We start from the raw sequence: 13,193 nt of genomic DNA, 5'->3' as shown, positions 1-13,193 counted from the left end.
CTTCACTCCACGCCTGGCCGGGAGGAGAAGCTTCACTCCACGCCTGGCCAGGAGGAGAAGCTTCACTCCACGCCTGGCCAGGAGGAGAAGCTTCACTCCACGCCTGGCCAGGAGGAGAAGCTTCACTCCACGCCTGGCCGGGAGGAGAAGCTTCACTCCACGCCTGGCCGGGAGGAGAAGCTTCACTCCACGCCTGGCCGGGAGGAGAAGCTTCACTCCACGCCTGGTCGGGAGGAGAAGCTTCACTCCACGCCTGGCCAGGAGGAGAAGCTTCACTCCACGCCTGGCCAGGAGGAGAAGCTTCACTCCACGCCTGGCCAGGAGGAGAAGCTTCACTCCACGCCTGGCCAGGAGGAGAAGCTTCACTCCACGCCTGGCCGGGAGGAGAAGGCTGTATCTGCATGAGCATGCCCACTACAATGGAGGCTTCAGAAAACAGACACAGATGGAAAGAAAGGAAGCAGCGTATCTACAAAGCACAAAAACAGATCAACTCCCCCGTGAAAATTGTTTTGAAGATTTTTCTATGACTCGCTGTTCAAGTCGTTTAATTCATCTCAACATCTCGGGCTTCTTTCTTACGTATGAAAATGGAGCTGCAAAAACTATACTCGTAAAAAGAGCATTTGGCTGCTTCCACGCTGTGACAGGCACAAAATGGGAACACTATCAGGAACTGAAACAGGTTCCAGATGAACAAAGCCCTTATCTACAGAAAACAACAACAACAATAACAACAACGACGGCGTCAACGATAATAATAATAATAATAATAATAATAATAATAATAATAATAATGCTTCACAAGACAAAAGAAGAATGGTGGACAACGTAGTAAAAACAACTGAAAGGTTATAGCAAAAGAGCCACATATGAGGAAAAGTAGCCTAGTAGAGAAAAGGCTACCAGGCTTTGTGTTTGGGAGCAAATTGGCTATCCAGGCTGTTTAGTTTGTTCAAATAATCATGCAGTAACCCTGTGATATTCTATATAACAAAGGGAACCCACTCGTAGGAAATTATTTTCCAAGACGTAATCGAAGTCGCTTCAGTCCAAGATTTTATCATTGTAATTTCCATAATGTGACAGTGACACATCAGGAAAAATCAGTTACGAGTATATGGCGGCGCATAATAGTTATACTTAGTTTAAAGGCAGATTGAATTGGGTGGTTCATTAGCTCTAAATGGATTCAGAGGACGATGGGAAGAAATTATTTTAAATAGCTTCCAGGCCTGAAAGCCAATTTCTGGTGATGTGACGGATAAGACGTGTAACCTTCAGATTCTCCAGCACCATTTCAAGTTTTCTGTGTGCAATTTATTCATTTGACAAAACTGATAAACTAGTGTAAATCACCCCCCCCCCCCTTACAGTATGTGCTGTAGGGCAGAGCACTTACCAGACGCCCAGGATGACAGCCTGCTCCTCGCCGCTGAGGTCAGGCACCTGGTACTGAGCGGGCTCGGCGAGCTTGATCTGATTCAGCACAGTGTCATCGCCCAGGTCATGGTCCTACAAACAAACACAGCCAGAAAAGCATGATGTGAGGAAACCACACAGCAGTTTCATTAGTTGCATTACAGATCTTTGAGGAAGTGATGGAGGAGGCCACATCTTTTAAATGGGCCCCAGTATTATTGTGGCCCACTTTCATTATTTTTGTTTGTTTGTCTGTCTGTCCGTTTATTGGCAGGATTACGGAAAAAACTACTGGATTGATTCTCATGAAACTTGGTGGCAGAGGCTGTAGCATGGTCCAAGGAAGAAGCCATTACATTTTGGCGTAGATCCGATCCAACTCACGAAATTTGCATATCACAATAGACTGGACTATTGGCCTTAACACATTGAGTGCCAAGGACGTCTGTGGACGTCCTAAAAAAAAGTAACGAGGAGTGCCAAGGACGTCTGTGGACGTCCTAAAATCATAATTCATATTATTCCATAATTCTGCTGTTTAAGGTCGTACCTAGCCAGTGAGCATGAATCCCTTCAAGGGATCACACGGCGCCACCTTAAACATCATCACAGGAGCTGCTCCACCCACCTCAGATCCTTTACTTTGTACAGGAGACAGCGGAGAAAGCCGTGATCAAAGTGGAAACCGATGCATACTTCAGCCAGAGCCGTATTGATTGCTCTGTCTGCAGCGGAGCGGACAGTTGGCTCGGCTGCATCCGTGCCCACAACTGAGCTCTTCTGCTTATATCTATCTTCTATCTATCCGTTTCTCCACATGATTCCCTGCCAGAAAGCCAGCACCCGAAGCCGAACGGCCAAGCCCTTTTCGTTCAGTCGCGTTTGGCACTTCCTTGTTGCGCGCTGGGATCTGTCCGGGGCAAAAACGAGTCTGTGAAACAGACTCTGTGCGTGTGGGGAGGAGCCCGCAGCTCGGGGGTGGAGGATGGGGGGGGGGGGGGGGGGGGGTGGGGGGAGCAGGCTGCACAGAAACCACACTACGCCACCACATCAGAAAACACCAGCCAGAGTCAGTGAATGTGCTCGAAATTAGAGTGCAAAAAGTATTCATAAAAGTCACTATATCTTGAAAAGTAAAAAAAAACGGCAGAAAACCCTTGAAAGTGCACTTCTTACAGAGGCTGTCATTTCATAATGGAACTGTCTAGAAACAAAATTTCTTCTTTGGAAGAAGCAGGAGTGTTCAATGTTTCAGTAGAGTCCAGCCCTCTCAATATAGCTCTAATAGAAAAAATTCTATAGCTGTTTTCAACTGAATGGAAGTGAATCTGGCACAGGCTCCAGACAATTTTACTTAAGCGCTGTGGCACTCAATGTGTTAAAAGGTCTGCGCTCTCCGAGTGCCCTTCTAGTTTAAAGTGGAATAGTTGGGTTTAAAAAAAACAGCATATTTAGAGATGCTGTACAAACTTAGTACAAACTCAGTGGGTCTTGAAACTGTGTGACGCTGGGTATTTCACCCTCAAATTTGCTAGTAAGGAGGTTGAAACAGTCCATAATTGGCCCTATTGTGGGGGGTGTTACCCAAACTGATCCACCCTAAACTTGGGGCAAACAGTATTACAAAGAACCATTCAACCACCAAATCACAAAGCTTTAAGTCTGGACATTGGAACAGCGACTGAGAAATTACATTTCCATATAGATACATGTCCATTTTGCTATTCTCTACTACAGCCAGCCGATGTAACACAATGGTGTTCAGTGTTTCCCCTAGAAAAAAGTTTCAGGCCTGGAGGGACTATCGAAACCTACCGCGACCGCAACGGTGGGGGCCCTCGCTGGCGACGCTAAACCTTTAGCTAACCTGTTCGCATCTATTCGCAATGGCATCCCAAGTATCATCATACTATTATGGGATGCGATGCGAACAGTTGTATTATGGGATGTGCGTTTCCCAGGCAACGACACACGTTGACACGTTTTGGAACAGTGCCGCACGCTGGCACAATGCTCCTAAAAGCAAAACGCTTATTGTTTTGAATGATTTGGCATCTTCTATTACTGCCAACACTGTCAACACCAGTATTGTTGTATTGTAATAATATGCCATATGGCAGGCGTCGTTAGAATGGTAGGGGAAACACTGGTGTTATGAGCACCATAGTATTCAACTCTATACAGAGTTGATGAAATCTTTTACATTTGCTGTTCTATACATCTGGTGGCATGGAGGTCTTGCCTGTGGAAAATAAAAACAAAATAAAAAAGAGGGGTTCTCAGGGATTACCCCATTAAGCTGCTGCTTTGATTTGTAAACTAGCAAAGGCGTAGGAAAATGCATGAAAATGGTGAGAACAGCTTGGTTAATGTGAAAATGTGGGATTTTTACTGCCAAGAACACCCGGGAGAAATGACGACCATGCTGAAACAGTTTTGGGTGCCTGAAGAGTTTGGTGGTCTCCCGGCCGAGTGTTTACACACATATCAGGTGCCAGATGGCTTCGCCTCAATTGCCTGCATCACAAACACGATAATGGACGTACCGTCGGCTTGCGAGACAGACTGACAGTTGGACGAGCAGGCTCTCACACACACACATCGCTTGTAGGTAACCTCAAACAGAGATGATCCTGCTTCAACACAAAGAGCAGGAACCCAGGCACACGCGCACCTCGTATCCGCTCATCGATAACAGTGAAGCACCAGCTCTCGTTGTTTTCTGTGCTGTAATTCTCCCCGTCGCTCTCCACCTAATGATTTCACTTTGCTCTGCCCTGATAAACGAGCCAGCCGTCTGTGACAAATCGCAAATCTGGAGCTAAATCCCATTTATTGTATTTTTTATCGTCGAGTGCTCCTTCTCCTTCTTCATCGGCACTTCAGTCTCGACCTCCCGTTTTTGCGGAACGGAGAGCGCTCTTCGAAAGGGAATATAGGTTTCTCTCACGTTCAGAGAAGATTCTTCGTTCCTAGAGACACGTTGATTGACAGAATGCTTTGTGTGCAGCTCAAGACTCAAGTGTCGGCGCTTGATTCAAGGAGACGAGGAGACAAGTTGTTCGATCAGTCAGTGTGAGGAGCTGGCAAAGCAGTTATGCAGAGAATGTGTGGGTTGTTCTTTAAATGTGCGATTACATTGCTAAAACTCCAAAGCAATCTGGCCTTTGGAGCTTTCAGACCATTGCCTCACGCCGATTCACGTCGATCAAGTTGATTGCATTCAATCCCATTGCCAATGGCAATCGCCTCCCGGGCCAAGCGGCACCGCTCCTCATTCAAAACAACTATGGCGGAACCCATGAATCTTCTTAGATATCTTTTTATAAATACTTTTTCTCACTTAACATAACTTTTTATACTTATGTTGTACTTATGTACTTATATTTTTTATATACAGTATAGCGCCAAACTTTGTTTTTCTACGTACTTTCTCCAAATTGTAACTTACATTATTAACTGCAGCCATTTCCTCTTCTCTTTCTCATCGCAAGGAAAGAGGCAGAATGACAGTTGAATCGTTTTTTTTGCGGTTTGTTTGATTTGAGTTTGATTTCTAAGGTAATTCGCAATATTCCATCACTCATTGGGCATATTAGTCGGGATATGAAAATGCATGTGCTGGCATCCTAATTATTAATTTCCCTCTAGATGCTTTCTGCACCCCCAACCTTAAAGTTCAAACTTCGCCTATGACATCATAGTGCGATTAAGGTGTTTACATGTGTACAATGCACTTCAATAATACAAGACCGACTAAGATCGGAATACTCCAAGTCTTAATATTGGAAATATTGCAATGTAAATATATCAATGTAAACTTAGTCAATGTGGCAGACTTGCTTTCATTAGAACAAGAAATAAATCAGCTCGCACACTGTAAGGCCTCCAGTGGGGTTTCTTTGTATTGCACCGGTGGCAACCTTTCGAGCAGACTGCTCTTCCTCGGGACAAAAAGACAGAGTGAGACGCCATCTTAAATACCCACACGATACAGTCACATGACGTGGTCGCGTGAGTGAGTTGACACGGTCATGTGACAGTGGAGTATAAAAAGTATGGAAAATACATCGAGTACAAGTGAGATCAATGTACATGTGAAGTAAATGCAACTGACTTTGCTTTCATTACGATGCAACAGGCAGGAGCTGATCCTCCTGCCGGCAGTGGTTTGGATTGGCCAGTGATGAAGAGCACCTGACCTCTAGCCCCTCCCCCCCCCCCCCCCCCCGCCACCTCCAGACGGCCGGCCAGTGAGCTCGGCTTAATGGCCGTCTTGATTGAGCCCATTTTCTCCCCCCTCCTGCAGTAATGAGAGCATTAGTGGTCTGAGCAGAAGCACAGGGAGACCGTGGCCAGGAGACAGAGAGAGAGAGAGAGAGAGAGAGAGAGAGAGAGCATGGCCAGGAGACAGAGAGAGAGAGAGAGAGAGAGAGAAAGAGAGAGAGAGAGAGAGCATGGCCAGGAGACAGAGAGAGAGAGAGAGAGAGAGAGAGAGAGAGAGCATGGCCAGGAGACAGAGAGAGAGAGAGAGAGAGAGAGAGAGAGAGAGAGAGAGAGAGAGCCGTGGACGAGGGCCAGCAATGTTTTGGGATATATTTTTTCAAGTATACACAAGTAGAGGAGGCCAATTTATCTGGAGACACAAGTCCATTTACAGAGAAATCGTTGTCCATGGCTCATCCCTCAGTTCTTCAGGGCGATTATATTGAAACTACATGGCAGTTAGCTTTAAAGTAGTGCTCCGTTGTTCTTTGTTTTTTGTTGTTTATATCTTTGGTGCCAAGTCATTCGCCGAGGTGTGTCTGTCTGCAGCACTGAACTCCCTACCGATGGTTTGTCAAACAGTGTGCTGGCCAGTAACTGTGTTTTCTTCTTCCTTGGATTTTCATCTTAAATTGGAGTTTTTGAAGAAGATGGCCTCCTTTGTCAGTTCATCCGTGGTGGCTGTTGCTGCTGATGCTGCTAAGTCACCAGGTTTTCTTCTATTCATGCTGCTCCCACAAATGTCAAATGTACTCGCTGAACACAGACACCGCCCCCAAGGAAAGACGTACATTTTTACATCCCGGTGATTTAAATAACACAGCAGAGAGAACAGGTGAACAAGGGGGCTAGCTAGCGCCAGGACATAGTCCAAAGACATGTTAACGACAGGCTAATTAAAGGAGAATTTCGGTTTTTTACACCACGGTCCTCATTTCCAGCTTAAAATATGATGTTTTAATTCTACCCCAAAATACTTTTGGGTTCATTCGGATCCCCACAGAAGATTTGTCGCACCGAGTACACTCCTCAAACACTCAAACAGGCTAGAACGGGAGCCTGCAGGGCATGCTGCACGCTCTCTGTAAATGACACTTTTTCGGTCACATCGCGGTTCATTCTGGTTGTAAATATAATTATTTAGTTAATAGCTAGAAGCTAAGCTAACAACAACAAAAGAGTCGGCTCCGATCTGCCCCGGATGGGGTTACAGTGCTCATCTTCTTCTTCTGTGGTTTCTCTGAAGAAGTGTGGTAAGAAGAGAAACCACAGAAGAAGATGAGCACTGTAACCCCATCCGGGGCAGATCAACGTTGACTGTTGTGTTGGTGTTAGCTTAGCTTCTAGCTGAATAATTATATTTACAACCAGAATGAACCGCGATGTGACCGAAAAAGTGTCATTTACAGAGCGCGTGCAGCATGCCCCGCAGGCTCCCGTTCTAGCCTGTTTGAGTGTTTGAGGAGTGTACTCGGTGCGACAAATCTTCTGTGGGGATCCGAATGAACCCAAAAGTATTTTGGGGTAGAAAACATCATATTTTAAGCTGGAAATGAGGACCGTGGTGTAAAAAACCGAAATTCTCCTTTAAGTACCAGCATGTAGATAACCCCTTCACTGTCAGGCCAAAATGATCCTCTTATGAATCAATTCCTCACTCCTGACCAGGGTGGCTCGGTGCCAAAGCAGACAGAAGCAGTGGATGATGAGTGAACCCTGCAGACAGAAGCAGTGGATCATGATGAGTGAACCTGCAGACAGAAGCAGTGGATCATGATGAGTGAACCCTGCAGACAGAAGCAGTGGATGATGATGAGTGAACCTGCAGACAGAAGCAGTGGATGATGATGAGTGAACCTGCAGACAGAAGCAGTGGATCATGATGAGTGAACCTGCAGACAGAAGCAGTGGATCATGATGAGTGAACCTGCAGACAGAAGCAGTGGATCATGATGAGTGAACCTGCAGACAGAAGCAGTGGATGATGATGAGTGAACCTGCAGACAGAAGCAGTGGATGATGATGAGTGAACATGCAGACAGAAGCAGTGGATCATGATGAGTGAACCTGCAGACAGAAGCAGTGGATCATGATGAGTGAACCTGCAGACAGAAGCAGTGGATGATGATGAGTGAACCTGCAGACAGAAGCAGTGGATGATGATGAGTGAACCTGCAGACAGAAGCAGTGGATCATGATGAGTGAACCTGCAGACAGAAGCAGTGGATCATGATGAGTGAACCTGCAGACAGAAGCAGTGGATGATGATGAGTGAACCTGCAGACAGAAGCAGTGGATGATGATGAGTGAACCTGCAGACAGAAGCAGTGGATGATGATGAGTGAACCTGCAGACAGAAGCAGTGGATCATGATGAGTGAACCTGCAGACAGAAGCAGTGGATCATGATGAGTGAACCTGCAGACAGAAGCAGTGGATGATGATGAGTGAACCTGCAGACAGAAGCAGTGGATGATGATGAGTGAACCTGCAGACAGAAGCAGTGGATCATGATGAGTGAACCTGCAGACAGAAGCAGTGGATGATGAGTGAACCTGCAGACAGAAGCAGTGGATGATGAGTGAACCTGCAGACAGAAGCAGTGGATCATGATGAGTGAACCCTGCAGACAGAAGCAGTGGATGATGAGTGAACCTGCTGTATATAAGAACACTTGACACACACAGGCACCCGCGGAAAAAAAAAGAAGGGTCCAAAGGCGTCAGCGGGAGAATGATTTAGTGTGCGGGGACCCAACATGGACCCAACATGGACCCAACATGGACCCAACATGGACCCTCTGTAGACTGAAGAAATGCAGAGACGAGATGAAAGGGGGGATTCTGAGTTATGACCCGAGGAGAACGAGACAAATCGCAGCACTGGAAAAGACTGAAGGGGGGGGGGGGCTAAACTAAATAAAACAACAAGATACTTTGTGCCGACCCTGCCCCAACATCTCCTCTGATCCCTCACCATGCCACAGCCCTCCTTTTCCCAACATCTGGAATGGCTTTTCTGCGAGTGTGTGTGAGATTATGTGTGTGTCCGTCTGAAAGAGTTCCTCCACAAACACCTTCATTTCTCTGACCTCCCTTACGCCCAAACAGCACTGTGAGGCCCAAACAGCACTGTGAGGTCCAAACAGCACTGTGAGGCCCAAACAGCGCTGTGAGGCCCAAACAACAAACAGGACTGTGAGGCCCAAACAGCACTGTGAGGCCCAAACAGCACTGTGAGGTCCAAACAGCACTGTGAGGCCCAAACAGCACTGTGAGGTCCAAACAGCACTGTGAGGCCCAAACAGCACTGTGAGGCCCAAACAACAAACAGCACCGTGAGGCCCAAACAGCACTGTGAGGCCCTTCCAGGTGCGACTGGTCTTTTCTGCTGCTCTGTGTGTTGGTGCGTGAGCACCCTGTGGTGGGCCTCTCATCGCCACTTCATAATGAGGTGGGTGACAAAGTCTGGGTACTGGAGTGAGTCTAGCAACTGGGGCGGAGTTGTCTGCAGCACCTCCCCACCATTGAGATGTACTCAATGCCAACAACAGTGAGTATTTCAGAGCGACCATATTCTATTTTGTCTTGACATAATGCAACTGTCATGTCACCACGTGACGCCACACACAAATGAAAGGCATCGTACACAGGTCTAAATATACACTCTGTAAAAATCAGTCTAACCCAACACTCTTAGAACCTGGCTACATTCATCATCCATGGTTTTGGGTTGACACATATTGATTGTGATTATGAGAAAGCCAGTTAAGATGCCTGCTTTACTCTCAAATATTACTGTGGCACATTAACATTTTACTCCATTCACATTTCTCCCACGAGTACCAACTCTGAAACATCTATATATATATATATATATATATATATATATATATATATATATATATATACATAATTTACTATGTGGGCAATGTTTGTCTGTTTCAAGTTCCGTTTTAGGTGCGACTGGGCTGAAACCTTCAGGGTGTGTAAAGGGTACCCGTGCGGGTATAGGGCAGGTGAGGCCACGCAGCGGCCGAGCCTAGGCATCGAGTGCGCGAGATGCCTAGTAAATAAACTGCACCATCTTTTGAATTGTATATTGCATCTTCAAGAGAGAACGCTTGGTTCAAAGAGGCAGGGGGAGCATTCTGTTCATCTGTTCACTCCATTATTCACAGCAACAACAACAAGACTCAATGACAAGGTGTCAAAGGATCAACTAAACCCAGCGTCCTGAATTCACGCCAAGCGCCAAATGCCAGTCAAATATATCTTTGGAAAAATCATATCATATCAATGGTGTATTATTGCTCTTTAGAGACCCGACTGCTGCAAAGAGCCATGGATGCTATGTGGAGTCACTTGATGCTGCAGCGCCATAAAACTATCAAGTGGCATGATAGAGTGCCATGATGATAGAGTGCCATGATAGAGTGGTTTGCTCCACATCACTTCAGGGCAGAGGAACGTAGGGTCATGGTCCAGAGGAATGCAGGGTCATGTTCAGGGCAGAGGAACGTAGGGTCATGCTCCCTAAATGAGAATCAGATTTTCGGCGCTGACCTCCATATCTGTCAAGTCAGTTGTGAGGGAGGGAAAAACAAGTGAAAACGTGTGATGCCGTGCAACTAGCGGTAATTCCTTTACAGCACAATCCTGGGATGCCATAATGCATTGTCAAGGAAAGGTGAAAGGTTATATGTAGGATCATAAGCGGTAATGAGTATAAAGGTTATATGTAGGAACATAAGCGGTAATGAGTATAAAGGTTATATGTAGGATCATAAGCGGTAATGAGTATTTCAATATTTCTCTGCAGAGATGTCAATGTTGACTTTTCTAATTTGGCGGTTAACATTACGTACGTAACGTAGCCTTAATTTCTTTCTCACACACACACACACACACACACATATATGTGTACCGTAAATTCCGGACTATAAGGCGCACCGGTGTATAAGCCGCACCTGCAAAGTTGACTATTTTTTACATATATAAGCCGCACCGGACTATAAGCCGCGGGTGTTTTGATGGGTTTTATTTTTATTTATTTTTATTGTGTTTTAATGTTTAATTACCATATGTAAGGGTTCATGCACAGAGGGGATGGTCGGGAAAGAGATGGCTGTTTGAGGAAGCTCCCATTTATTAACATTTCAACAAAACAACATAACACAACACCACCTGTGTTTCTTTTTTACAGTGCACAGTGTCATACAGTGTCATACAGTGTGGTGAAAAGAGGGCAAGAGAGGAAATTAAAACAGAAGTGGATTTATAGTTAGAAAGAGTGCTAAAAAAGAGAGTTTTTTTTTTTTTTTTTTGGAAAAAATCCATAGATAAGCCGCACCGTTATATAAGCCGCAGGGGCCAAAAAAGGCCAAAAAACGGGAAAAAAGGTGCGGCTTATAGTCCGGAATTTACGGTATGTATATATGATTAATAATGATGATAATTACAATGATTTTAGCAGAGGGAATGGATTATGTAGCGCGCAAATGGCCAAGGAAAGGTGTGTTCATACTAAGCATGTTTGAAGCGGTTTATTCAAACTCCAGAGTGTTTACTCTGGATCAGATAGCCAGCAGTTACTCATTCTCCGATCATAACAAAATGAACATAAGACAACAGGGCGAACTTGAAGTCAAGATGAGGCGAGGTAGAGTAGAGTGCCTCCTCACCGTATTCAATTCAAATCAAATGACTTGATTTTCCGCGAGGAACTTGGTTTGTGCAATACAGACAAGATAATGAGGGATGAACGGCATGGGACACCAGAGAAATTAAATGACGACAGAGTGCAGACACGTTCTGCTCAAAGCCACACTTAAAGCCTTGCATAGGCAAAGTGCAAGGAAGTGGGAGGAGGTAGCACCGCTCCATCCAGCTAGTTTTACCAGCCCGGAAGATGGAGTGTAGCCAAACTAATATGACATGCACAGTGGTGGGCTAAAGGTTAGAGAAGCGAGCTTGTGACCGGAAGGTCGTCGGTTCAATCCCCGGGACCGGCAGGATAAATCTGGGTGGGGAAAGTGAAAAGGCAGCGCTTGCCCCTCCCTCATTACCACCACCGAGGTGCCCTTGAGCAAGGCCCTTAACCCCCAACTGCTCCAGTGGAGCTGATCAGTGGCCAGCAGATCAGACTGTGGTTGTACTGGTCAGCTTCCAGGTATGAATGTGTGTGAATGTGAACAGGGCACTCCTGAAAAAGAGAGCATTGCTCTCAGTGAGACTCCCTCTGTATAAATAACAGTAAAAACAACAACAACAACATGTGACTGTAACAGAAGTCACACAAATAATCTCTGCCCTCTTTTCCATCATTAAGATATGCAACTGATCAGTACCGTAGAAAGGCAAAAGTGATGGAATAATGATACTTTTTTTGTCTATAAATTGCTTTAGCCTTTGTAATTTGGGGTATGCACTGAATATTTGAACATAGGTTTTAGACCAGGCAGTGAACAGTCACAGGCAAAATAAGCCTGTGCACATCTGTCTTCAGGATAAAAGATAAGGAAGGAGTGTTCTGTAGAGACGTCCCTAGCCTGACATCAGATCGCTGTGTGACCTTGTGGTGCAGCTCTAGCCTGACATCACATTGCTGTGTGACCTTGTGGTGCAGCTCTAGCCTGACATCACATTGCTGTGTGACCTTGTGGTGTGGCTCTAGCCTGACATCACATTGCTGTGTGACCTTGTGGTGTGGCTCTAGCCTGACATCACATTGCTGTGTGACCTTGTGGTGCGGCTCTAGCCTGACATCACATTGCTGTGTGACCTTGTGGTGCAGCTCTAGCCTGACATCACATTGCTGTGTGACCTTGTGGTGCAGCTCTAGCCTGACATCACATTGCTGTGTGACCTTGTGGTGCAGCTCTAGCCTGACATCACATTGCTGTGTGACCTTGTGGTGCAGCTCTAGCCTGACATCACATTGCTGTGTGACCTTGTGGTGCAGCTCTAGCCTGACATCACATTGCTGTGTGACCTTGTGGTGCAGCTCTAGCCTGACATCACATTGCTGTGTGACCTTGTGGTGTGGCTCTAGCCTGACATCACATTGCTATGTGACCTTGTGGTGTGGCTCTAGCCTGACATCACATTGCTGTGTGACCTTGTGGTGCGGCTCTAGCCTGACATCACATCGCTGTGTCACCTTGTGGTGCGGCTCTAGCCTGACATCACATCGCTGTGTGACCTTGTGGTGCAGCTCTAGCCTGACATCACATCGCTGTGTGACCTTGTGGTGCAGCTCTAGCCTGACATCACATCGCTGTGTGACCTTGTGGTGTGGCTCTAGCCTGACATCACATCGCTGTGTGACCTTGTGGTGCAGCTCTAGCCTGACATCACATTGCTGTGTGACCTTGTGGTGCAGCTCTAGCCTGACATCACATTGCTGTGTGACCTTGTGGTGCAGCTCTAGCCTGACATCACATTGCTGTGTGACCTTGTGGTGCGGCTCTAGCCTGACATCACATTGCTGTGTGACCTTGTGGTG

At 46.2% G+C, this 13,193-nt stretch overlaps 1 protein-coding gene across 1 annotated transcript in view; it reads right to left on the bottom strand.

The window, feature by feature from the left end:
• The window catches only part of ttc27 (tetratricopeptide repeat domain 27), a 161,702-nt gene that overhangs the window by 105,413 nt on the left and 43,096 nt on the right, over nucleotides 1-13,193 (bottom strand). The window contains exon 8 of the mRNA XM_083650706.1: nucleotides 1,403-1,515. Coding sequence (XP_083506832.1) covers nucleotides 1,403-1,515 — 113 coding nt within the window. The remainder of the gene's footprint in view (nucleotides 1-1,402; nucleotides 1,516-13,193) is intronic.

Source organism: Poromitra crassiceps (genome assembly GCF_964638095.1).
Source record: "Poromitra crassiceps genome assembly, chromosome: 14".
Lineage (NCBI taxonomy): Eukaryota > Metazoa > Chordata > Actinopteri > Beryciformes > Melamphaidae > Poromitra > Poromitra crassiceps.
The sequence above is the reverse complement of the archived record's forward strand: the minus strand, read 5'-3'. Positions and strand labels throughout refer to the sequence as shown.